Source organism: Chiloscyllium plagiosum, chromosome 14 (genome assembly GCF_004010195.1).
Source record: "Chiloscyllium plagiosum isolate BGI_BamShark_2017 chromosome 14, ASM401019v2, whole genome shotgun sequence".
In the NCBI taxonomy this organism is placed as follows: Eukaryota; Metazoa; Chordata; class Chondrichthyes; order Orectolobiformes; family Hemiscylliidae; genus Chiloscyllium; species Chiloscyllium plagiosum.
The window spans coordinates 7727124-7753952 of record NC_057723.1 but is presented as its reverse complement, the minus strand read 5'-3'; the positions used below and the strand labels follow the sequence as shown (position 1 = coordinate 7753952).

Genomic DNA, 26829 nt, shown 5'->3' with positions numbered 1-26829 from the left:
CAGGGAGAGGCTAGAAAACCTCATATCGTTTTAGCTAGAGCATCGGAGACTGCGGAGCTACCTGATAGAAGTGTATAAAGTTATAAGAGGTGTGGATAGGGTAGATAGACGGAGGTGTTTTCCCAGGTTAGAATTGTCAGATACAAGAGGGCAGGAGTTTAAGGAGATGTGTGAGGCACTTTTTTTTCAAACACAGAGGGTGGTAGGTATCTGGAACATGCTGCCAAGGGAGGTGATGGAAGCAGATACAATACCAACATTTAAAATAGGCATTTAGACACATGAACATGCAGGAACTAGAGGGAGAAAGTGAGGACTGCAGATGCTGGAGATCAGAGTCAAAACGTGTGGTGCTGGAAAAGCACAGCTGGTCAGGCAGCATCCAAAGAAATAGAGGAATACAGACCATGTGCAGACAGATGGGATGAGTTTACTATGCTGTCATGGTCAGCACAGACATGATGGGCCAAAGGGCCTGTTCTGTTTGATGTTTTATTTTGGCAAGTTCTTCTTCAGTTTGGGATTACGTTAAGAATGGACCGCAGGGTCTGTTTCCGAGCTGCATGGCTCTGAACTGCACCCTTTTTGATAATATTATCGAAAGATGCCAGCCCTTCGAGATCTCCCCAGTGCAAGAGACATCACCAAGACACTCTCAGTCCCAGTCTGTAGCACACACCCTTCTGTGCCCCCTTTCCCCCTGCTTTAATCCTGTCCCATGTTTTAGGCTTTTGTCTCTCCATTTGGGTTCACAATGGAAATAATTTCTGTAGGTACATTTTTCAAACCGGATGCTCCTTCCAGAGTTTATGACAAAAGGGAATTGCAAATGTGAAAAACAAACAGCGGCAGGAATATCGACAGGAAAAAGAGGTTAGTAGTTTGACTGGCATCTTCAAACAGGCATGTTGCACAGACACAATGGACTTCACTGTCTTTCTCCTACTTGAGTGGGCCCAATGTTTCCCCCTCAATGCTATGGGATTTGATCAGCTTGCTGATAAGAAATTACACATTTTCTCCTTTGTAATGACAGACATGGCACATCTGCTTTGTAACTGGTATTGTGAGTGATTATGGACTTGCATGCAATAGACATGAGGAGAAATTGGCTCTTTGCACCCCACATTCTCCTTGGTGTTTTGAGTTTCATTGTGTTATACAGCAGCATATTAGAGAAAAGAAAGATCGAGCAGATTTTGTCAAGTCTTTATTCTCATTGCCTTGAAGATTTCACCTTTTCTCTCTCGAATAGTTGCCTTTGCCCTGTGTACATGAATGTGTAGGAAGCAAAAAAATAGACAAAAGCACTGAAAAATTGGTTTGTGAATGGTAGTTTGTCATATTCCTGAAGGCTTCATCGCATGACCTACTATTTCTATCTCCTCATTCAATAGTCACCCAACCTGAATGTCCATCTCAAATAACCTGTCCCAAAATTACCAGATTGGGGTGAGGCTTGAGTGTCAGTCGATCAGGGCTTGTTACCCCCACTTCCACCAATAAAGAAACAAAACGGAAACAACATGTGGAATTATTTTGAAATTTGCCAATGGTTATTCTCCACCAATGTCCTGCCAATGAATCGCTCATTTTTGAAGGCTCCAGATTTGGAAACCCTATCATTAAATCTTTTCCACTCACTATTCACACCCATAGGCCTTGATGATGGATTGAGGCCTTTTTGCTAGGCTCCAAGAACCAGGCAAAGACTTGACTTTTAATTTGAAGCCAGGCACTTCTATTGTCCAAAACAGAACACAAGATCAGAATTCCCTCCCTTTATTGCAAAATATTTATCCCCATCTACAATTAAGCAATCACCATTGAGTTACAAATAAAAAAGATTAAGAAGCAATAACAGTTTTCACACGTTGCTTATAGACAATGACAGCTTTTAAAAAGTGATTGTGCATAATGACCTTCTGGTGATGGTCCTTCATCAGGATTGTGTCCTTTTTGTTATCATTTGGACAAGGCTTTGAGGGAGAAGGGTTATGATGGTCAATTTAGTGGCGAATGAATACCAGCGTGGGTTAGCTGAACCAAATGGTCTATTTCTGTTCTACATATTCTATGTAACCAAAAACCAGGTGCAGAGTTATAATGTGGGTGCTTCTGCAAGGTCTGGTGAAGGATAGCCTGGGAATATAAACAGATATCTCGATAAAAGACATCGAGCCTTTAATCATAAAAATACGGAGATGGGGGCAAAAAAAAATCACTTCACTTCAAAAAGCAAATTGCCATGGAATAAATTTCAAATACATTGCCTGCTTCTGAACCCAAATGTGGGTGTTGCTGGCAAAGCTGACATTTACTGAGTGTCCCAGTTGCCACTTGAGAAAGTGTTGGTGATAATCTTCTTCTGTGGTCTATGTGGTGATAGTCCTGTCACTGCAGTTAGTGTGGGAAATTCTAAGGCACTAAACCAGAGTAAATGAGTGATTTGGGGTTGTAATTCCAAATTGAAATGGATAGGCCAGTAGCTACAGGAGGATTGGAACTCATCAACAGAACGCTCTATGAAGGGTCCCAACCTCACACTATTGTCCCATCTTGATTCTCTGCCATGTTCTGCGAGTCAGCAGAAGGTTATCATTAATCTCAGGGCTCCATTGCAAAGTTATTTAATTTCCTTTGCAGCAGTCTAGATTTTGTTGGAATTAAATAGGTCCTGTGTGGTATTTTAAAATCCAGGAATCTTGCACTTCTGAATTAAATTATTGACAAGCTTCAAAGACCTTGAAATTCATGAAACATCATCGTCATTGTGTGGAGGCAAAAGAATAGAACCAACCCCTAGGGAGGGGGGCTGATACTGGATGAAATGGAACGTCTAGTGGAAGTAAATCTCTTTTTAGGGAAGTGAGCAGTATCAAAGATTCGGGCAATTTGTTCCTCTCTTTAAAAAATCATCAGTGAGGACAGGTCTTTCAGAAAAATGGAAAGTACATCAGCCAGATAAGGAGGTCAGCTCTCAATAGTTAGCGATCATACCCAAGGTTAATAAAAATCAGGAGTTGCAATTAATGTATGATGTCTGGAATGAAGCTGGTCAGACTTTGCTTGCTTTTCCCCAGCGAGCTCTTAATTCACTGAAATGAAAAAGAAAGTTTGCATGAGTTTACAAAATTTCACCCAACATTTTGCAATTTCAACACAATTTTCTTCACGTTGCTTTCATCTGGATTGTGTACGAAGATTAGATTAGATTCCCTACAGTGTGGAAACAGGCCCTTCGTTCCAACAAGTCCACACTGACCCTCTGAAGAGCAACCCACCCAGACCCCTTCCCCTACATTTACCCCTTCACCTAACACTACGGGCAATTTAGCATGGCCAATTCACCTGACCTGCACATCTTTGGACTGTGGGAGGAAACCGGAGCACCCGGAGGAAACCCACGCAGACACAGGGAGAACGTGCAAACTCCACACAGTCAGTCGCCTGAGGCGGGAATTGAACCAAGGTCTCTGGCGCTGTGAGGCAGCAGTGCTAACCACTGTGCCACCGTGCCGCCCTTTTGTGAGACATTTCTAAAGATTCAAAATAAAGAAATGCTTTAGGATATCCCAAAGCACTTTACGCCCAATGAAAAATCTTCAAAGTGCAGTCTTTATTAAAATGTAGGAAATGTGGCTGGCAATATCTACATTAACATCAAACGGACAATGAGCAAATAATATGGTTTTGGTGATTGACAACTTGATGGATTAATTTACGATAAATATTGGCTATTGGGAGAGGTGATGGCCTCATGGAATGATCACTGGATCGTTAACCCAGAGACCCAGGTAATGCTCTAAGGGACCTTGGTTCAAATCCCATCATGGCAGATGCGGAATTTGAATTCAATAAATACATGAAATTAAAAATTAAATCAATAAATATTGGCCACGACGCCAGGAGTAACGCACTCCTTTAATAAAGTGCTCAGAGAACATGTGAAGTTCACCTGAAAGTGCAGCTTGGGGCATCCAACAGAAATGGAGAGAGTCCATTGAGATTTTGTGCTCAAGTCTCAAGATTGAGATTCGAACAAAATCATCCAACTCAGGGCCAAGAAACCAACTCAATGAAGAAATGCAGATCCAAAACCGTCCTCTTTAATATTTAGTTTGAAACATATTCTAATTTCCCTTTTCGTGAGCACATTTGTCCCTGGATGCATATTGTTGGCTCATCCAGGATTTGTCACTGATAGCAAATAGGTGCAGGAATAGGCCATTCATCCCTTCAAGATGAGTCTGTTAAAGCCCCTTAACTAGGCCACTTCAGAGAACATTTTGATCTAGAGTCACACGCAGGCCAAAACAGGTAAGGTTTTAGTGAATAAGGTGGCTGTTTATGGTAATACATACACAACAGTTTCATGGTCACTTTTACTGAGACACACTTTTAATTCCACAGTCATTGATTGAATTTGAGCAGTTCCCACTGTGAGATATTAAACTCCAATCCCCTGGGCCTTGCATCAACCAGCTCAGCAATGTTACCACCTCTCCACCACCTGGACCGTACTTGCAAACAGAGCCACAAATCATAAGCAGAAGTTCCCTTTCTCTACCTGCTCACACCTCTCCAGCCCCACTCCCATTCAAGGACAGGCTGAATCGACTGGAATAAGAAGTCTGAAATAGATCATTCGCTTTACTTCTATCTCTCCACGCTGCAGGCTCCCTGCCTCTATTCGTGATGAACTGCTTTTGCCCGAAACGTCGATTTTCCTGCTCCTCGTTTGCTGTCTGATCTGCTGTGCTTTTCCAGCACCACTCTGATCTAAACACTGAAATAGATCATTGTCTAAACAGGAACCAACAGAGATCGGGGAGGACGTTGAGAAGTGGGGGGGTGACGGGGTGTAACTGCAGACTGGGTCTTAGTGCAAGTAGAGATGTGGACAGCAGAGTTTTGGACAGGGTTTATGAAGAGCCTATACACAACTGGACTGCATATTCTTTTCTATTCAGATTCTAATTTCAGAAGCTTGTTAAAAAAAAACCCACTGGTTACTTACTTGCTGCCAAGCCAGACATGTTCAGATCATCTGACTTTCTAAAGCCTAAAGATCGAAATAAACCTCAATTAAAGACAGGCAAGAGGAAATTGAAAATAAAAATGACAATTTATTAAAGCTTTATTAAAATCCAGCCTGTCATAGGTAATTCTTTATTCACTTTGTACAGTTTAATCTTTGATAGTGAAGGAGGGTTGGCTGTTTTAATCTTGGATAGTGAAAGATGGGCCGCTATTTTAAGACAGAGTCCCGTTGGGCTTCCAGAAACATTGATTCGGTGGTTTCTCTCACGAACATAGATGAACAGGCACGAACGGGTATAGAGTACAGCGCAGATTAAATTGAAGGTTAGATTCTATTATTGGGGAGAGTGAATGTGGGAGAGAATTCAGTGGTTAGGCAAGGAATATTACAGTGGCAAGTGTATATGGGTTTTGTTGTAGGGGCAATACAAGTTTTCGCTCAGTCCCTGCTTTATTAATTTGCTCTTTCAAGAGCTGGTGCAGACAGACACAATGGGCCAAAGGACCTCCCTGCACATTGTAACTCTCTCGCAATTTTTGACTTAAGTTCATAGGATAGTGCATGTACATGGACACCGGCTTCTCCAATCTGGAGGGATCGTTTGTTAATGTAATTCAGTGACCTGAATCCAAATATCAAAGAATTGACAATCCAATTCTATCAAAGATCCAAATCATCCTTAAAGCCTTCTTTAAGATGTGGTGTATTGGTTGTCATTGCTGCATCAAATTAACAATTACTGAGCTCAGTATCCAAGCGTTCTCACTCCTGATCTCTGTAGTTGACCTCTTCCTTCCGGAAGATACCAATATTTGGACCATGTGCAATCCTGCCTTTGGGGCTCAACTGAATTTGTATTCCACCTGAGGCCTGATCCAATTGAAAGGTTTAAAATGATCTCAAAGAATGAGAGGATACCTTACAGAAATATATAAAATTATGAAGGGAATAGATAAGATAGAAGCAGGGAGGTTTGTTGCCAGTAGGGGATATAGCATCAAAATAAGGGGCAGCAGATTTCGGACTGAGTTCAGGAGGAACCTCTTCACCCAAAGGATTGTGAATCGCTGGAATTCCCTGCCCAGTGAAGCAGTTGAGGTTATCTTATTGAATACTTTTAAGGCAAAGATAGATTTTTGAACAGTAAAGGAATTAAGGGTTATGGTGAGCGGGTAGGTAAATGTAGCTGAGTCTACAAGAAGACCAGCCATAATCTTGTTGAATGGTGGAGCAGGCTCGCTGCGCCAGACGGCCTACTCCTGCTCCTAGTTCTTATGTTCCAGTTAAGAAAGATAAAGCTTTTCTGCTGATGCCGAGGAGGAGGAGTTGGGGGTACATAGAGAAAAAAAAGAGGGAATCTAGTCTTTAAATTGGACACAGACCCACCTCATAGTGAAATTATGCTCAAGATCTTCACACAAAGGATTATGGAAATCGGGAACACCCTGGGAAAGTGATCTACTAGATCGTTTGGGCCTAAACCAGATTGCTTTTATGATCAGGCAATCAAGAAATCTGGATCAAAAGTAGGAAAATGGAGCTGAGGTACAAACCATTAAGTAGGGGACAGGTTCCAATGGGCTTCATTCCTGTACTTATTTTATTCATTAACGTGAACATTGCTGGCTGGGCCAGCATTTATTGCCCATCCCTAGTTTCTCTCTCTCTCTCTCTCTCTCACACTCAGAGGGAGCGTTTTTGAACTATTGCAGCCCTTAGCATGTAGGTAGACCCATAATGCTGGTAGGGAGGGAATTCCAGGATCTTGAGCCAGCGACAGTGAAGAAACAGTGATATATTTCCATATTAGGATGGTGTGTGGCTTGATGGGAAATTTGCCGATAGTGGTGTGCTTGTTGTCCTTATCCTTCCAACCAGATGATCTTGTCAGCTTGGGAGATTATTGAAAATATGTTGGCAAGTTGCTGAAGTACATCTTGTAGATGGTACACACTGCTGCGACTGTGCGTTCGGTGGTGCAGGGAGTGCACATCTGTGCATGCCATACCAATGAAGTGTCTTGCATCATCCTAAATGCTGTTGTGTTGTTGGAGTTGCACTCATCCAGGCAGGTGGGAAATATTCCATCACACTCACCACAGAATTCCCAGTTTCTGACTTGCTGTTGTAACCACTGCACTCATTAACCCCAAAGCCTGTTAAATTTGAGGTTATTAGTGACATCTATGGTGGGGAAAACCATTGATGATAATGCCACTGAATGTGTAGGACTGATGGCTGGATCCTTTCTTATTTTATGAGTTCTTGTGTAATCAGAGTGCTACTTGCCACAAAGCAGCCCAAGCCTGGATATTGTCCAGGTCTTGATGCATGTGAACACAGGCTCCTCCAGTGTGTGAATTCATTCCCTATGACATGGGGGATTTTTACATTACATTCATCCTCTCACGTAGATTAAGAAAACTGAAACGTACTTTCGCAAGTTAAATTCTCGCGAGTGGCTGTTCCGGTGATCTCTGTTCCATTCGGATAACAGCACCAGCAGTATCCTGTGCTTGGCCAACACTGTCTTGCCTCATAGTTTCCCATCTCATCACAACTGGGACGGAAAGCTCCAGGAACAACCGCGACTTTGTGACGTCTCTGACACTCTGTGTCCGAGCTGAGCACTGAACGAGGGAAGATAATGTTTGACATCACATTGATGTTTTTCTTCACGCACAGTCCTCTGCCTGTAGCCCACCTTCAGGGTTTTAGAATTCTCACCACTCGTGTTTAACCCCAACATAGACTTTTCCCTTCCCCAGTCTGTGTAACCTCTGAGCGTACCGAAACTGCTGCACCCTTTCTCAGTCTGGCCTTCTGTGTATCCTTAATTACACCAATACTGTCAGCCATTCCCTTAACTGTCTTAGGCCCAAGCTCTGGAATTCTTTTTCAAAATCTCTCCAGCTCCTTCCCTACTTTGTTCTAAAAAGCTACCTCCTTGGCCATGTTTGTTCTGCTGGGTCCTTGTATTTCTAGGTGTCAGTGAAGTACTTTGGGATATTTTACTATATTAAAAAGGCACTAAGTAAAGGTACTTTACTGTTGCTGTTTTTATTCCCCCCGTTAAACCTGATGCCCCTGAGCTTCTGTCGACGTTGATACAATTGGGCGATGCTACTGGAGCTGGGATTTGTAACCCTACTAATTTGGACATGTTCTCCAGTAAAAAGAAGGGAATGGAATATTTGGAGGGATGAGAGCTTGTATTCAGCATCCAGAGTAAATGGTATGTTGGGCAGCAAGATCACAAAAAAAAACTTGAGACCTCCTCATTGAGAAGCTGTTGGAGGCATTGGTGTTGGACTAGGGTGGGCAAGGTCAGAAGTCACAGGACACCAGGTTATAGTCCAACAGGTTTATTTGAAATCACAAAGCACCTTAGCCACAGCGCTCTGAAAGATTGCAATTTCAAATAAGCCTGTTGGACTATAACCTGGTGTCGTGCGACTTCTGACCTTGTGCCTGTTAAGAAGGTGTGCAAGTGAAAAGCTGTACCTTAATCACTCAAAAGAACCTGAAGAGACTCGATCCTTCAGAACGATTGCCCTGCATAGAATGAGAAGATCAGACCTGGATTCAACAGACAGTTTCAGTGTGTGCAGCCTCTGGGCTGACATGGAAGATCCAACACTCACTTCGATTGCGAGATGAGCCTGCAGCGAGCTCTTCAAACCCATAGATTGCAAATCCATGGAAGTCTGGTGTTGAATAACAGAACTACAAGCTGAATTCACAGCTTAGAGGATTACTGGAGGGTACTGCAGAATATTGATATGGAATTGTTTTTTCCCCCAGGTGATACAGCTGGGTGCACACTGGCTGTGGGAGAAGATTCAAAGGTTGGGTAGGGTTTATGATATGGGAGTCAGTTCACAGGCTGGGAGGCAATTCATGGGTAATTGCTTTATTAGAGTGCTGCTAAATGTTTGTCGGATTCAAAAATAAATGCAATGCACTGGTTCTATGACTGGACCCATTATCCAGATGTCTGTAAAAATAAACCTTAGAAACTCAACTTCCAATTCCAGCTGGATGTTGGGAGTGCAGTTCACAAATAGCACATTGATATCATTGAAGTGAAAACAGTGTACGTGACCAAGAAGCTGTTGTGTTGTCCATAAACAGAGAAACCTGCTGTGCTTACCTGGTCTGAGCCAACATATTACACCACACGGTTAACCTGAATTGTTCTCAGAAAGTGGCTCAGCAAAGCCTTCAGTTTCTGCAAGGAATTTCTCATGGAGTGCAGGAATTCAAAGACAAAGGTCAGCCATTACCTTCATTGATGATGTGGGCATTGGTGGCAACAGTCAAGAATTAAATCATAGTCTCGCTCAGAGCAGGATGTCTATTACTCTTACGTGACTAAGTTGGTTTAAGAACCTTCCCCAATTTATCAATAATGCTTCAGGAACGGCCATGCCAGCTTGGCTTGGTGGGCGTGTAACCTCATGATTGGTCTCCTGATCTTAGAGCTCACGGCTCATTCTGTCCATCTGACTGTCCTCAAATTAAACCGACTCAACAACCAGTTTTGTGCTCTGCATTATCATGACTACTTATCTGCCTTTTCCTTAGATGTAATTGACCCAGTTGTAAGTATTCTCCTTACTCCACGACAAAAAAGGTTTCTCTTAACTCCATTGTGATCGCTTCCTGTGGCTAGAGAGTCAATCTTTCCTTTAAATCAATTCTTTAATCAAAAAGGCAAATCTTGATTAAATCTTTGTTTTCTTATTTCTAATGCAGGCTCATCCCATAGTCACGTGTCTGCCCTCATTGCCTGACTTATCCCCAGCACCATTCTGGTGCATCCAACCCTGTACATCTTATGGGCTTTGGTTCAAAGTCTCACTAACTTGGCACCACACTAGTGAAGATACTGGTTAACCAGAGCATCAATTCTGTGGTGTTTTGACTGGTTGATGATCAATCAATAACATCAGACCTACACAAAAAGGAGAAGCAGCCATCTGTTCCTCCCAGCAGGTTAGCCTCTGTACTGTTAAGACTCAAAGTTACTCAGAAACTGTTTGGAAATTTTCTGAATGAAACCCAGTGCATTTGAATAAAATCAACAGGCTAAGGAGCCTGTTCCACAGACTCTACTCCTAAATCATTCAGCATCAAGTCTGACCTTAACTCATTCACAATCTATTCACATCCAAGGGTTAAAAGCAGGTCCAATGTTGTTCCAACAGATTGGTTGGGAATGTTCTTCCCGGTGTGTATGCAGTCCCCTGGTTCTGGACAAATGGACAATCTGACTGAGCAAGTGCAAATCATCATGATACCATTCCTAACTTTCTCTTCCATCCACTGGTGACTGCAATCTCCACAGTGGGAAACGGGGGTGTATATTCTCACTATACCCAGAGCAGTCCCTCCCAATCCTGCATTTGCTCTGGACTGAACACGGATTTTGAAGAGTTACCTATTTTTGCTTCTGGAGCGTTGTCAGACTCTGGAAGGCTAACCATCATTGGTTTCATCACAAAGCTGGAGTAAATCTTTTGCCCTGTTGTATATGGGAACAAAGAAGGAGATTCAAACATACAAAAGAAAGTAAGAATGATACATTCACCACTGGTTGGAGACAGCAGCTTGGTACTGATGGGATTCACTTACTATCCCTTCCCGCGGTGCTCAAAGCCTTCATCAGCTCCTAGTAGAGCCTCATCTGAGAATCTTCAAAACAGTTTTCAAATCCCTGCACCCTTCCCTCTCGGTCTCTCCATGGCCTTACCCCTGCCCCTCCGTGTCCTCATCCCTCCCTCTCCACAATTTACTCCAACCCCTCCTTGGACCAAAATTCCAGAATGTTCTCCCTAACATCAGCACCTCTATCTTGTTCTCTTTCTCTCCTCCTCTTTCCCCTAGTGGGGACATGTATTGAAGATGACTGATGGAAGGATTATAATGAGGAGGGTGGTGGGGGTCAGGAATTAAATGCCCAGTTTAGCAGTTCAGGCAGAGACCCTAACCTCATTTACAAAGGAACCTCAATGTTTCCCACAAAGTATTGGAACCAACAAGGCAATAGACCAGGTTCCAGAAAGTGGGATTATAATGGGCAGCTGCATAACCAGCCAATGTTGACATGATGAGCTGAATGGCCTCTCTGTGTTATAACTTTGACAGTCCTCTGGTCTTTCCTTACGAAAGTTTCCTTTTCAATCCAGAAAGGCCACACACGGACCATTGAGATAGTGAGAGAATAATTTGCTTTTTGTTTTGAAAAAAAAATGAAGTTGGTTGAGGGGCAAATATTGGCGTTGGACATTCAGGAAGAATTTCCCTATTTCTTTGGGACCTTTAAGGCCTCCATGCAGACGACTCTAAATGCACTTCATTAACAGCACAGGTCTTTGGGACCTCCGGAAATTCCTGTATTTGTTCCTTTAGGTATTCCCTACCAAGGTGAGTATTTGTTACCAATCTTTGACAGTCCTTTGGCCCGAACAGTTGGGGAGGGTTAACAGCTAACCACATTGCTGTGGGTCTGGAGTCACGTATAGGCCAGACCAGGTAAGAATTGCAGTTTCCTGCCTGTAAGGACACGAGAACAAGACAGATGTACATAACAATTGATGGTTGTCATGACCACCATTACCATGAATAGCTTTTGATTCCAGATGTTTCAACTGAATTGAAATTCCACCTGTTCTCTGTAGGATCTGGCTCCATGTCCCCAGGGTACAAGCCTAGGTCTCAGGATTATGAGTTTTGTAATATTGAGAGTTTGTTGTAACATGGATCTCTCAGGTGAAACCTATGTTCACTGATCCCAATTTCTGTTTGTACAACAGATTGGTCATCATGTAGGCTACGTCATTAGTCAACATTGCAAAGCAACAGTGATTGTACTGCCGAAGATGTCCATTGCCTAACGCCTAGCTTTGACATGCCCTCAGAAGGTGAAACAAATAAATGCAAGATCTTCATTCTTACTGATGCACGCTGAAGGTGAGCCAGCTGAGAGATCACCCCCTTCAGGACAAGGAATGAAATACACGACAGTCACGTACCACTGGGTTGGGGTTCGGGTTCAGGCATTGGCTCGTGGTGGGGTGCACTGGTTGTCGGGACAGGTTTCTTCTCCTGAATGAGTTGGAAAAAGAGCCAGTTTCGGAGCCAACTTTCGAAGTCCTGTAAACAGCAAAGATGCAGCAATGGTCAGTTATTAAGGATTGGGAGTGGGTCATCTGAACCGGTTTGTGGGTTGACTCCAAGTGAGGGAATTAAATTTGAGTGCAACTGTAAAATAAAAACAGAATGGTACCAAAGCTTTTTGCCCTGCACTCATCAGGACAAATGCAAGAATGCCAAATTTCAAAGGGAACATCAATTTATACAACTTGTAAAAAAAAAAAGTGGTGATTCATTGGCAAGCTGACCCTAATTAATGTGAGCCATGGAGAATGTACCAGGGAATTAATGTCCCTCACAGTTGCATTTAAATTTATAAAAGGGTGTTCCCTTCTTCTGGAGAGGAGAGATCTGAATTTGTGTAGCAAGCATAAGGAAGCCACAGTAAGAGCATTACTGATGTTAAATGTGTTAGGAGTGTAATTTGTAAAACACTCAGGCTTGTTCAATAAGTGCTGTGCCATCACAGAACCATATTTAACACTCAACATTATGTTCTGAGTTTTGGTTTGGTGGAATACTATCAGTACTCAGTCTATCTTGAGCAGACAAAAGAAGGTGCTGTCTGATATGATCTGCCAGTCAGTCATTGAGACATCAGTCTACACAGCTGGCATCACACAGGCACTAAAATTCATATAACACAGCACTCACTTGTGTGGTCAGCCATGAATGGACTGAATGGACTCTTCCACTTCCTACTTTGTAAAAGAATCCAAAACGCATACACAATAAATCCAATTAGCAGGAGGAATTACATTCTGGAATTCACTACCACTCCAAGTAGTTGGGAAGTATAAAAAGGAAAGCCAGACAGACTCCTGATGAATATTTATTAATTTCTTAATGCACAATAATCAGTTTATTCATTTATATCATGTGGGAGAAAGGAACAGAAGGTTCGGGCTGATAGGGTGAGGAGATATAGAATGAGAGGCAGCTTTGTGTGTAGAAGTCAGTATAGAAATGGGCCGAATGGCCTGCAATTCAATGTCATCAACACTAACCTGCCATTCGGATTCAGTCATGCTGTCTCGCAGCAGGTCAAGGTTGGCAGAGAAAGTGCTGTTAAATTCTGGAATCTCCTTGGTTATGTTATCTTTCTGCCAATGAAAAATCAAGACAACGTCATCACTTGGCAGACCTTTTCCTCACCAGCCAATCAATCATTCATTCAATTACACTAAAGCCACATGCTAAAGTACAGGCTGCACACAAATTGGAACTAGAGTCCATCAAGTTGCTTTTTCACCATGGATGGCAAAGGAGGTGTGAGAATGATCAAAGCCTTCAATACCTGGTGTCCTTTTCCGAGAATCACGGAATCCCTAGTGCAGATAGAGTCCATTGGGCTCATTGAGTCTGCACTGACCCTCTGAAGAGCATCCCACACTGACTCATACCTACCTATTGGCATCACCCTGCATTCCCCTACCCTGCACAACCCCAGACACTAGGGCAATTTAGCATGGCCAATCCATCTAATCTGCACATCTTTGGATTGTGGGAGGAAACCCACACAGACAGACAGACAGACAGTCGCCAGAGGCTGGAATCAAACCTGGGTGCTTGGATACATAAAATTTTGAACAGGAATTAAGGGTTACTGCAAGGGGGTGGATAAATGGAGCTGACTCCGCAAAAAGATTAGCCATGATCTTATTGAACAGCAGAGCTGGCTAAAAGGGCCAGATGGCCTACTCCTGCTCCTAGTTCTTAGGTTCTTTTGTCCCTGGCTCTGTGAGGCAGCAGTGCTATATTCAGGTCACAAATGAGAGAGAGAGTTGGTGCTATAGAATTATTCAGCCCATTGGGCTCTCTGAAGGAGCTCTCCAATTCGTACCCTTTGCACTAACCATTCTCTTCCCCTGCAGCCCTCAACATCTACAATATTCTTAAGCAATCTTTAAAATTGGTAGATCAGCCCCAGTTGTGACATTGCAGCCAGTTCCAGACGCCAGACATTTGAAAGGATGCTAAGTTCCCAGAGAGAGGGCACAGCAGAGATTTGCGAGAATGGTGTCAGAGGTGAACAGCATCGGGTACGTGAAATAATGGGAAAGCAGGGACAGTCTCCTTCAAACAGAGATGGCCAGTGGGATATTTAATGGAGATCTTCACAATTGCGAATGGATTTTGTGGAGAAAACAGGAAGTGGGGTGGAGCCTGGGGTCATTAATAGAGGACACTGTTTTGTTTAGATAAATTGGTATGAATACCAGATAGGGGAGGAGGAGGTTTAATAACCCAGTGAGTTGCTGGAATTCATGACCAGAATGTGTGGTGACAAATTAAATGATAAAATGCTCAAAAGGGTTTGCATAAACACTCAGAGTAAAGAGTCACAGGGGTCGAGGGAAGAGCTTTTTTTTTTTAAAAAAAAGTGTAAATCACTCATGAGATGATAGTGTCTCTGGCTAATCCACCATTTTATTACCCATCCTTAATTGCCCTCGTGAAGCTGATGAGTTGCCACAATCCAGTGAGCTCAGAGACACCCCAAGTGCTGTTAGAGTTCCAACACTTTGACCCAGCAAGACTGAAGGAACGAACATATATTCTCATGTCAGGATGGTGAGTGGAATTTGCAGAGGGTGGTGTTCCCATGTAGGTGATACTCTTGCTGCTCCATGTGTAGGAAGCTGGAGAAATGGGACTAATTGGATAGGACTTTCCAGAAGCTGGCATGGACATAGTGGACTGAATGATGTCCCGTTGTGCTGGAACATTCTATGGCTTCACCATATCTTTGAAAAATTCCCTTCAACAATACCTTCAGCAGTTCCTGCACTTGTTCCAGCACTGTCAGGGGTTTGGCAGGAGTGGGTTTAGGAGCCTGTTAGAAAAGAAAGAGAGAAAAACAAAAGATGACTGTTCACTTCCACGTTTAACTAACCATTATAAAGCACCCTCAAATTAACATTCCTGACAATGCCTTGCTCCGGTCTGGTCTACACGAACACAGGCATTGCAAGCATACACTGGCACTCAGAGGACGTTTCTCCATTCTGGGAGAAAAGGCCCCGGCTCAAATTCCTCTCCAGAGGAAATGGTAGCCTCAGGTTGCTGCTCCCAGTCCTAAGGAAACACTGCAGAGTTAGAGCTGCCACCTTTCAGGAGCCATGTTGAATCCAGGCTCTCAGAGGTGGGTGCAGAAGCTCCTGCTGCATCCACTGCAGAGCTGCTCTCTGGTTAGGCCCCAATGGAAAACTGCAAATTTCTGGGTCATTGACAAACTCAATATTGTGTTGACTGATCATTTCAAAATGGCGGGTAGGATGACGCTTTCCATGCCCTCTCACTTCTCCAAGTTTAGACACTGCCTCAGTGTTACCAACCCAACATCATGCCATGTTTGGTATTCCCACAGGGTAGGAGTAAAGCCAGCCCAGCTGACTTGTGCCCCAAAATTCCAACCCTCCAGCCTAGAAACTGGACAACTACAGCAAGTAATGGAACCATTTCTCACTCTACAAAAATCCACACTGTCCCACATTCCCAACCCAATTTCTGTGATTCCAGCTCACTATCCTGCTGGGATCCAGCATTAGTATCAGGGGTTATTTCCTGCGTCTTGCAGAGTCCCAGTTGAGGGACAGAGTTGGAATGCCAGTTGTGCAAATGCCACCTCACCAGCCTTGAAACTTGGTTTGACCGCTGAGTGCAGAGGGCATTGGGATAGCCATATTGAATCATTAGCTGACTTGATGGGGACATGGACTGAGCTGGAAACTGAGTGAGGTTTTGTGGGCAAAAAGAATATGGAGAATTTCAACCGGAAAGCCAAGTAGCTAAACCAGGAGCCAGGCTGTGAGGGAGACGGAGGACATGGAGGCTGAAGAAGTCAAGTGGAGGAAGTCCTTCCAAAGTCACGTGGACCTCAAAATGATGAGCTTTCCTCCACTGCCTCCAACAGCATGTTCAATTCTTGGTTGCTTTAAGCTTCCAGTGGGATTTGTGTTGGAACAGGCACCCAATATTAAAATCCTTGTATTGTGAAACACTTTATCCCATTCTCAGAAGATCTATGTCCAACAAGTTGGTTCTGGAGATCAGTCTCTGCTTTCATGTTGGTCAAATGCAACAGTCAATGTTGTGCACAGAAGGATCCAAAAGAAAAAGCATGAGACAACCGCAAGTACTAGGTCTAGGTTTTCTTTAAGCCCTCTAGTGGACATTACCTTTGGATGTTCTGCATTTGGGTCAATGTAAGCAATGGGCATGTCCATCATCATGGGTCTGAAGTGGATCATTGGCTTAGGTCCTGAAGAAATAGAAGACAGTGGCATTTTTATTAGTACGGCTTAGTGACAGCCTGAAAGGAAGATTGGGGATTGGATGTTGGTCTCCAAAGGGAGCTGCAAATGGGGTTCAGAAAGATGATCAACCTTGCTTACTTCCCCAATTTTCCAGGACTTTTCTTCCCCCGCACCATTTTCACATGACCTCCTCATAGGTCAGGAGGGCCTTGGTTGTAAAACAGAAACTGTTCTTTTGCATTTGGGATCGATTGTGAAGGCCAGAGAGAAACTGTATTGCCTCACGCACTATTTTCATTTTAGTAGCCCCCAAAAAACAATCCTCCTTGGAACACTGGAGAAAGACTGCTAAAGTTATCTGGAACATGCTGGCATCTAGACATTAAATATGTCTATCTATTCAAATTCACGATGAGATACCATGCTGTAATATTGATACACTTAGCGTATTGATTGGTCATGGGGTCTACTCTGCAATGGTAAATTTTCCACAAATCGGTCACCATTGTATCAGTATTGACCTGCATTAAAGCATTTTTGGTCAAATGGACAAAGTGCTGTAAGGCATTTAACATGTGGACAGATGCATTGGAATATCATCCTCATCTTAGTTGGCAGTGGGATTTAAATACACCAGACATTTCTGACCATAAAGAAAATTCTAAGGACCTTCTTCCTGTCCTTCATTGACAGATGCACCATAGGAAGCACCCTGTCTGGGTGCATAACAGCCTGATACAGCAACTGCTCCACCCAGGACCATAAGACACGACAGAAGGTGGTACGCACAGCCCAAACCATCAAGGAAGCCAACCTTCCCATCCATGGGCTCCATTTACACAGCTTGCTGCCACAAAAAGGCTGCCAAAATATCAAGGACCCATCGCACCCCAGTATTAATCTCCTACAACCTCTTCAGTCAGGCAGAAGCTGCAGAAGCCTGAACACACGCACCAGCAGGTTCAGGAACAGCTTCTTCCCAGCCATTATTGGACTGATGAATGGACACTAACTTCAAACAATGTTTATCTTGCCGAGCACACACCCTGTGCAATGTAACCTGTATGTCTCTTTTTCACCCTATAATCTGTATGTCCTTGCTTACTATGAGCTGCCTATACTGCTCATAAACAAAACTTTGCACTATACTAAGGTACACATGACAATAAATAAATCAAATCAAGATATTTGGCATTGAAATGCAGATGAAACAAATCTATTTCCATTTTAGTCTTTGGAGCTAGGATACTACCATTACAGTAACTGTTGTCATTCTGAATTGAGGAGTCTAATTGAGTCCCACATTTTTAAATCCCTCCCCTCTATATTCCAGAACAGACATGGGCTTGAAAATCCAAGCTTTAGGTGGATTATGGAACCTGATGAAGCAGTGCTCCAAAAGCTTGTGATTTCAAATAAACCCGTTGCACTATAACCTGGTGTCGTGTGACTTCTGACTTTAATCTCAGAAGCTTGCAAGTTATTCCTCTCCAATATCTATTTGACTTTTGAAATTTCTGACATAAAATCGGATTCCATCACCATCGTGGGTTGGGAGTTCAAGATCACACCGACTCCTCACACTCCCCAAGCTAATTCATACCAGGTGACTACCTGCAACCAGAAAAGGAGAACCAACCTGATGGGAGTTTTAAACACTAAAAACGTTTGGTAGGGGAGAGAGAGTTTGGAGAAAGTGAGGACTGCAGATGCCAGAAATCAGAGTCAAAACATGTGGTGCTGGAAAAGCACAGCAGGTCAGGTAGCATCCGAGGAGCAGGAGAGTCGACATTTCGAGCATAAGCCCTTCATCGCAGTTGATTCAACTTGCCAGAAGGGGGTGGGGGTGGATGGGAAGTCACGATTAAAACCAATAAAAAAAAAGAAAATCACGAGAAATTCTTTAGAATTAGAATTCAAATTATTTGCCATATGTATTTTTACATTAAAAATACAATGAAAAAAACTTTCTAAGGTGCCCTACCACGGCATGATAAAGAAGTCATGATAAAAACTGTGTTGGCCAGCATGGTGGCAAGTGGGTGGCAGTGGTTTGCACTGTTGCCTCACAGCGTCAGAGACCTGGGTTCAATCCCCACCTCGGGCAACTGTGTGTGGAGTTTGCACATCCTCCAGTTTCCTCCCACAGTCCAAAAATGCGCAGGTCAGGTGAGTTGGCCACGCTAAATTGCCCATAGTGTTAGGTGAAGGGGTAAATGTAGAAGAATGGGTCTGGGTGGGTTGCTCTTCAGAGGGTCGGTGTGGACTTCTTGGGCCGAAGGGCCTGTTTCCACACTGTAGGGAATCTAGTCTAATCTAAAAAACACAAGTTACAAAATGAAGTAAAATTAAGTAAAATAGCATACCCAGAGAATGGGGAGGATGTGGAACTAATTGCTGCATAAAGAGACTTGGCTCATGGTGTTGACATATTTAAGAGGAAACTCGATAAACAAGTGATGGATAAAGGAATAGATGGATACATTGATGGGGATAGATAAAGAGAACCAGGAGGAAGCCTGTGTTGAGCGTAAATATTGGGATGAATGGCCAATTTTCAAAGACTGGGCCACCATGTCATATCAAAGCACTTAATATTTCTTCCTAATTATGGGCTGAAAAGTGCTTTCGTTATCAATAACCCAATTAAATCTTTCCTCAACACTAACTGCTCCAAAAAGAACAGTCCAACTCATCCATAGTCACCACAAATCCTCCATGGTGACTATCGGAACACAAGTGGGTGTCCCCATTGGAATCAGCTGGAGGTTCTTGCTAAATCAAACTTGTGAATCGTTCTAGTTGTAGAATTAGATTTATAATTGCTGACATGGTCTTCCTCAGTCTATTCACTGACTGGCTCTTTCCTGCTTTGCTGACAGCCAACCCCCCAGCTCTCAGATTGGTTTAGAGTTTAGACAACAACAGTTAGTTGGTAAACGGGGTGGGGTGGGGGGGGGGAAAACAGGATGTACATACGGATTGGGTTCCGGCTTGATGAGTACTTCTGCTCGATCCGATTGGTGGACTGTTGCAGGTGGGTTATCTTCTCCTGCTGCTTCAGCAGAAACATGACGCTGACAACTTGCCCAGCAATAAGCATGGCCGCCAACACGGTCACACCACTCCAGAGGACAGTCTTGGAGCAGGTGCGGCTGCTGAAATATAGAAAAATGAAGGAATATCATTAATGCCAAGTTCAAAGTGGCTGCCAAAACTCTATCTGGATACATGTTCTGTGCTTTCACTGTGAATTTCCAACTCCTCCCATGACTGACCATCCCATAACCCATCCTTCTCACATCCAGTTGGATAGTCAACAGATTCACTCTTGCTGGATTGGTTGGTTGTTGATTGTTGACCACGGTCTTTGCTCCCTCCTTACCACAACTACCCCTCCCATTCCAATACCCTTAAATCTCACAACACTCATTTAACTGCTCAGTAGAAGAAGTATTGTTTCAGTAGGAGGAGACCATTGGATGGAGAGGCACATGGAAGATAATACAATGAAGGGTATATAGGTTATTCTGATCTTAAAGTAGGACAACATTGAGGGCCGAAGAGCCTGTACTGTTCTATGTATTTTCTATGTATTGAACCCATCAATCTGCTACACCATTCAGTGACTGCCCATTATCATCAAGTGCTGTTTTTCCCACACCATCCCCATTGTCCTCTTCATCATTGACAGGTTTCTAAGTGCCAATCTCTTTAATGTTCCTTCTGGTTGTTCCTTACGTTGTATAGGAAAGTTCAGACTTAAATTTCCATCGGTTCTCCATGGATGGTTCTGAATGACCCTACTGAGGTCCTCTCTTTCTAACTTATCACAAACATTTCTTTCCCCCCAAACTCAGTCAGCTGATACAAGGATTGTAGCGTTTTGATTCTGGGATGGTATTTTTTTTAAAAAAAAGTTATATTAATTCTCAGAAGGTGTGTATCGTGGGAAAGGTGATATTTCTTGGCCATCCCTATTTGCCCCTGATGAACAATTGAGTGGATTGATTCTCCACTTTGGAGAGCAGTTAGGAGTCCACCCTATCGCTGTGGGTCTGGAGTCACATGTAGGCCACACCAGGTAAGGATGGCTGATGTCCTTCCCTGAAGGACATTAATGAACCAGACCATAAGATTTTTATTTAAAATGACAATCTGGTAGGTTTACGATCACAGAAAATGAGATTAACATTTTATCCCAAATATATTTAATTAAATGAATTAAATTTTCCCTGCTGTGCCAATCTGGGCTTTAGACCAACATGTCCAGAGCAGTTGCCCAAGTCTCTGCATTGTCCCTGTAATGTAACCACTCTAACCTATTTTTTCACTGAAGTGCAGGAGTTGGAGAGATGATATTATGGAGGTTTTAAAATCATGCGGGGTATAGATAAGATGAATGGTTTTTTTTGTGTTAATCTTGCCCTACAACCCACGAGTTAAGTTTATTCATATCTCAATCTCTCCCCATTTCTCCAGGTGATGTTTAGTGAATGGCTGTTCTCCTCTGCTTCCCCCATAAAACCTTCAATAATAATCAGTACTGAATGTGTTCTCCCAAATGTCATAGTCATCAAAAAGTTAGAAAATTCCAACGGGAACTGCCCTAATTTGTGAATTACAAGAGAATTTGATTGATTCATGTTGTGTTTCCAGAATTCTGACTTCTGTAGATCAAACAAACAGCATCAGAAAAAGTCCCAAAGATTTTTCACTCAGCAGGAGCAAACAAGGGTTAATAGTCACCATGGTTAAAAAAAGATGGACACTGGTTAAAAAGGGCTCATGGTTAAAAAGGGCAATTGATTGCGGTAACAATGGACATTGGGCACTCAATATTATTGCCATTTTTATCGGTGTAAACAAATGTGCATCATCTCTCTGTAATACCCCAGGTGATTTTCTCCTTCAACAATATTCACATCCTAACATGGGACAGTGGTTAAGGTGATAGGAGTGGTTAGCACTGCTGCCTCGCAGCGCCACGGACCCAGGTTCAATTCCAGCCTTGGGCGATTGTCTGTGTGGAGTTTGCACATTCTTTACATGGATTTCCTCCCACGGTCCAAAGATGTGCACATTAGGTGGATTGGCTGTGGGAAATGCATGGTCCTAAGGATAGGTTATTGGGCGGTGGGTCTGGGTGTGGACCGGAAGGGCTGAATGGCCTACTTGCAGAGTGTAGGGATTCTAGAAGCCTAGGTGAGTTGTGGTGCTAAAGGAGGCAAAGCCGTGGAGAGATTGGAACAGCAGAACTGATCATTTGAGATGTTTCTGCAACTGGAACATGTTGAGAGAGTTTCTGGATGAACTGATTACACTAATGATGCAGATTTATGATAAGAAGAATGTTTTCGCAAACTGACACGGAAAACCCCTCCTGCCTCAAAGTGAAACAGTCAGGAATTCTGGAAAATTCCACTGGCTTTCATAGCCAACAATAGCTCAAGTGCTTCAAGTTCAGCATTAAGGATTCTTTTCTGGCCTGTTTTCACCCAGTTGGTCACACTTGGAATATTCACCCCGGTTTCCTGCTTAGTATTTATTGACCCACACCAAGATACTTTGACCAAAAGTCTCAGGATTGGGCTGACTAGCGGACTTCTGCTCCCGCACTGAACTCAAAAACTGTATATTTTGTCGAGAGTGAGAGAATGTAAAACCAGACAATGGCAAGAAAATAATTTCATTACAGTGAACAATCCTGGACAACAAAGGAACCATAGTGGGATCTCCAGTCACAAGTGTTGAATTAACCACCAGCACTCACTAGGCAATAAACAGTAATCTGCCAATGGATCACTCCTCCTTTATAAGAGTATGGCATGGCAGTAAACTAAAGTGGAAACAAAGCAGGTTTTATGATCTGGTATAATTAGATCTACTGTTCACCCAAGGCAGAAACTGAGGATTTACTCCAGTACAGTTAATTTACAAGATTATTTTAAAATACTTGAACTGTTTCGCGAATCTCTACAACATCTTACAGCAGCAATGGAGTCTATTCAGCCCATCGGTTGTGTTGGCTCTTTGAAAGAGACATCCAATTCAGTGCTGCGCCCCAGACTCGCTCCCCCAGACTCTCTCCCGCCCTGTTAGTCTGATTGCTGTACATTTATAAAAGGAGGATGAACAAAGGGATTGCACAGTCAGAAGTGAATTCAAAATATAGGGCGAGTAGGGGGAAAATATCAGTGACACTTGCGAATGGCATAAAATGGCCCAAATAATTTTGTGTACCTCAAAAATGGAGCTCAAGAGTGACCTGTACACTCATTTCCTAGTAAGTGTTACTTGTTCTTCCCCTTGGGGAAATGATGTATTGATTTCACCCTTTTCAAGATTAAAAATTAGACATTTTTGATTATTAATCTTACTGGATGGCCAAAAAGGAAAACCAGTTAAAACAATTAAATTGAACATCCTGATCTAACTCCTCTGGTACACACGAAGATAAAAGGTCCCCTACGTTCATTTCAAGACATTACTGTGTTTATTTTTCCCTCCCTTTTCTCCCCCCCCCCCCCACCTTCTGTAGGTAAATTATTTACCAAACGTTTCATAAACTTCTCAGTTTTAATCATTTCTTTGTTCATCTACTGGCTGAACAGCAGCCATTTTGGTGGCCATGGAAACACCACCTTGGCACTATTCCCCTGAAACAGTTCCCAAACAAAATGATTCAATTGATTAGTCAAAACGAAAAGTAACCTGTGGATCGTACCTTATATGAGACTGCTCCACAAGATTCATGGAATTACTTTCCAGCTCTAACTGAGCTGAGATATCTCAAAAGAACGCTCTGGCAATAGAAGAGCAGCCATTTTGTTTGACAGTTGGAGCAAAGCTGGTAATTAGGAGTGTGCTCCTATTAATTCTTCTGATTTTAACCACCTGCATTCTTGTTAATAACTGAATCCCTGATTTTAGTTTAAACATTAGCCAAAGCAGAAGGGAGAAAATAAAGAGTTTTAGTAAAGAAGTGAGTTGCTAACCACATCCTAACCTGTGCACAATTCAAACCAAATCTAATCTAAAAGTAGACCCCTTGCACTGGTGATCAAAGATCAATATTTATCCTCCAAAGTCAATTACAAGATTTGTGACCCCACAATATAACTCCTCCAAACCACATCTAATGCTTTATTAACTTAACTCGGCAATGTAAATCCCTTCCTAAACAATGGTGAATGTATGTACTAAGATCCATCCAGACACTGTTGGACCGTGAATCCTTCAAAGAAAACACTTGTTCAAACATTTAAACTGGTTGAATGCAGACATTATCATTTGTACCTGTTTCAAATGCATAGCAGCTCAAGACATGACTGAAAGCGTTTAACACCCAGAAGATTAAAAGATACAATATATAAAAAAAAGAGCTCTGTGACATCTTAGATTGAGAAAAATTCAAATTCAGCTAAAAGATCCTGCTCCTGGCCAATGCCCACAATAAGTGTCCTTTGTGTGGGGGTGTTCTGTATTTGTGTGCATGACTGTTTGTGCATGTGTGTACATGGGTGAGTGCATATTTACCTGTGTGAGTGCATGTCCCTGGGTGTCTGAGGGTATTAGTGTGTGATGATCTGTATCTGGGTGTCTGAGAGAACATTAGTGTGTGTATGGTGAGTGAGCCTACATGTGTTGGAGTTAGTGTGTGCATGGTGGGTGCGATGGAAACGGCACACACTGGTCTGGAGTCCCAGTTGAAGATAAACAAACAAATGTCCAAACCAAAATCAAATCATTTCCTCCCCAGAAAGAAAAGCCAAAATAAAATCTGATGAACAGGACAGCCTGGTCAGACTGCCTTCTACAGTTCAGAATGGAGCTTCATTACAAAGAGTGTAGTACTCCCCAGACATGGAGCCAATATTTCATTGCTGGGATGTTTAAAAACGGTTTGTCACCTCTGGAAGAGATCCATTTGTTCCTTCTGCTCATTTTCAGAACTGAATTCACTTGCAACGCCTCTCAACCATGGTCACAAATGAAAAAAAAAACCCTTCCCAAGAGTATATTTGTGGAGATAAAGACAGGATTGGGAACCCTGAAACTATTAACAAGAGCCTGGCCAAATGGATCAGAACTGAACCAATTCACTGTTCAGCAGCGACTCCTGGCGGAGGGACTGTTTGTGGGTCTGAATGTAGTGGAGAGTAAAGTTGACAGCCAATAACATTGAGAGCGCCAATACCAGGGATTGGTAATGACTGGCTAACTCAGAGCCGCACCAATTTTTTTTTTTTTAAAAACCCTCTCTTTTCTCAGTGGCTGGTTTGATGTTCTATGAAAGGCAGAGATCTAGAGACTGAATCACAAAGGACTCTGAAGTTTAAAGTGACAACATTGTACAGTCGCGCAAGAGAGCAAAAAATCTAAACTCAGATCCCAGCTAGAACTAATTGGATTCTGCTGTTACCCCAGTAGGTCCCACGTACTGACATTAATCAGACAGAATGATTCATTTCACACCAAGAGTCAAGCTGTTATTGTGTAGCAACTGAACCCACCCAAAGAAAACTGACACTTATTACAAAATCAGTGACAGATTCTGGGAGTATATAAAAGATACAAGAATTACAGGTTACAGAGGAGAAGGGTTTACACATGTACAATGATTTTTGAGAGATCCTTTTAGAAGTTAGTAAGGTAGAAAAGGCAGCCACTGTTGAAAAGAGCAAGATTCCACAAACAGTAATGTCATAAAACGACCAGCTCACTTTTAAAAAGAAATTGTATGCACAATGTTGGTTGAGTGATAATAATTTGACCAGGACAATTGGTTTTAAAATACAAAACAAAATTACACAGCTACATGAGGAAAGTGAGCAAAAGTCTGAATGAAGATCCCAGCTAGAACTTTAGAAATTCCGATGGAGATACTGTTACGACTCCCATGCATTTGACATGAACAGTTACTCTGTTTTCTCTCTGCAGACGCTGCCAGACCTGCTGAGATTTTCCAGCAATTTCTGATTTGTCACTGGGGGCAACTCCCCTGCTCCTTCACGATCAGCTACATTTACCAGAGAAGACAGGGGGATGTTTTTTTTTAAAAAAAAATGTCTTGATCTTCTGCAATGGAACACGCCATCCGGATTTGGAACCAGATCACAATTCCACATTGTCACTGAGTCAAAATCCTGGAATTCCCCCACAGTTTACCTGCACCCCTAGGACTGCAGTGTTTCAAAAAGGCAGCACACCACCATCTTCTCAAGTAACAATTAGGGACTACCATCAAATGCTGGAAAAGCCTGATTTTATTTTTTATTTATTAAAGCGTCAATTTCTGACATAAGACTAACCCTACAACATGCTCAAAGGTTTTACAGACTGCGCACTGTTCACGCCTCTGACTCCAGCAAATAATGGTTAAAACACTCCAGATGATGGAAATCTGAAACGAACACAGAAAATCCTGGAGATACCCATGAGAGAGAGAGAAAAAAGTTAACATTTCCTGCCCGATTTAATTCTTATTCAGAACTTAGTACCTGGATCTGAGTTATACTAGATTTAGATACTCTGTTTCTCTCTACACAGCCACTGGGCTACTCCGGCAAAGAAAGTCTTTATAAATCTCTCACTAGCAAACAAGTCCACAAAGGATTTTCTTTCATATTATACATAAAACAGAAGGGTTGCCTATGATTTAATCTCACCTCCGGCCGGTAACAGTAGCACTAGCTTCCACATTGGAGTGGCTGGCGATATCTTGTTGAGAATTATTCAGCAAAGAGTTCTGCTGCTCGTCGGTTGACATGGTGAGAGTCTCCTCAGGGCTGAGCTAGCTACCTGCACCACTAGAGACTTCACCCCACTGCTCACAGAGAACTATATGGGCAGGTTGATCAGGGGATTTTTTTTTTAATCACTCAGCCAATGCTCAGGAGGAAGTTAACACCAACCAGCTTGGAAAGTCCCTACCGTATTCCACCGAACACCAGTCGAACTTAAATATAAGCTGTTATAGAGTCATAGAGTCAGAGATGTACAGTATGGAAACAGACCCTTCGGTCCTACCCGTCCATGCCGACCAGATATCCAAACCCAATCTAGTCCCACCTGCCAGCACCCGGCCCATATCCCTCCAAACCCTTCCTATTCATATACCCATTCAAATACCTCTTAAATGTTGCAATTGTATCAGCCTCCACACTTCCTCTGGCAGCTCATTCCATACACGTACCACCCTCTGCGTGAAAAAGTTACCCCTTACCTCCCTTTTATATCTTTCCCCTCTCACCCTAAACCTATGCCCTCTCGTTCTGTACTCCCTGACCCCAGGGAAAAGACATTGCCTATTTACCCTATCCATGCCCCTCATAATTTTGTAAACCTCTATGAGGTCACCCCTCA

The 26829-nt window shown here is 42.8% G+C and overlaps 1 protein-coding gene across 4 annotated transcripts; it reads right to left on the bottom strand.

Moving 5' to 3' along the window:
• Positions 1 to 1766: 1766 nt before the first annotated feature.
• cd74b (CD74 molecule, major histocompatibility complex, class II invariant chain b) lies at positions 1767 to 26315 on the bottom strand. 4 transcript variants are annotated; one of them, XM_043703106.1, is made up of 10 exons: positions 26133 to 26315; positions 19441 to 19619; positions 16384 to 16466; positions 14976 to 15038; positions 13210 to 13305; positions 12082 to 12202; positions 10488 to 10571; positions 7480 to 7674; positions 5021 to 5065; positions 1767 to 3098 (listed from the first exon to the last, which is right to left on the bottom strand). In XM_043703106.1, exons 1-10 carry the CDS (start codon positions 26231 to 26233, stop codon positions 3091 to 3093), a joined length of 975 nt encoding a protein of 324 aa, XP_043559041.1. In that variant the 5' UTR covers positions 26234 to 26315; the 3' UTR covers positions 1767 to 3090. The 4 variants fall into 4 exon arrangements, with proteins under 4 accessions (XP_043559041.1, XP_043559042.1, XP_043559043.1 ...); XM_043703107.1 differs by lacking the exon at positions 5021 to 5065; XM_043703108.1 differs by lacking the exon at positions 7480 to 7674 and having other exon boundaries at positions 26133 to 26314.
• Between the last annotated feature and the right edge of the window lie 514 nt (positions 26316 to 26829).

What these genes read in the sequence shown, in the direction of transcription:
- cd74b (XM_043703106.1), bottom strand. Translation starts at nt 26,233, where the DNA reads ATGTCAACCGACGAGCAGCAGAACTCTTTGCTGAATAATTCTCAACAA. An exon ending in ACCCGAACCCCAACCCAGTG is followed by an intron (nt 10,572 to 12,081) that starts GTACGTGACTGT and finishes CATATACAACAG; the next exon opens with GGCAAAAGATTTACTCCAGC. An exon ending in CGAGAATTTAACTTGCGAAA is followed by an intron (nt 5,066 to 7,479) that starts GTACGTTTCAGT and finishes TTCGATCTTTAG; the next exon opens with GCTTTAGAAAGTCAGATGAT.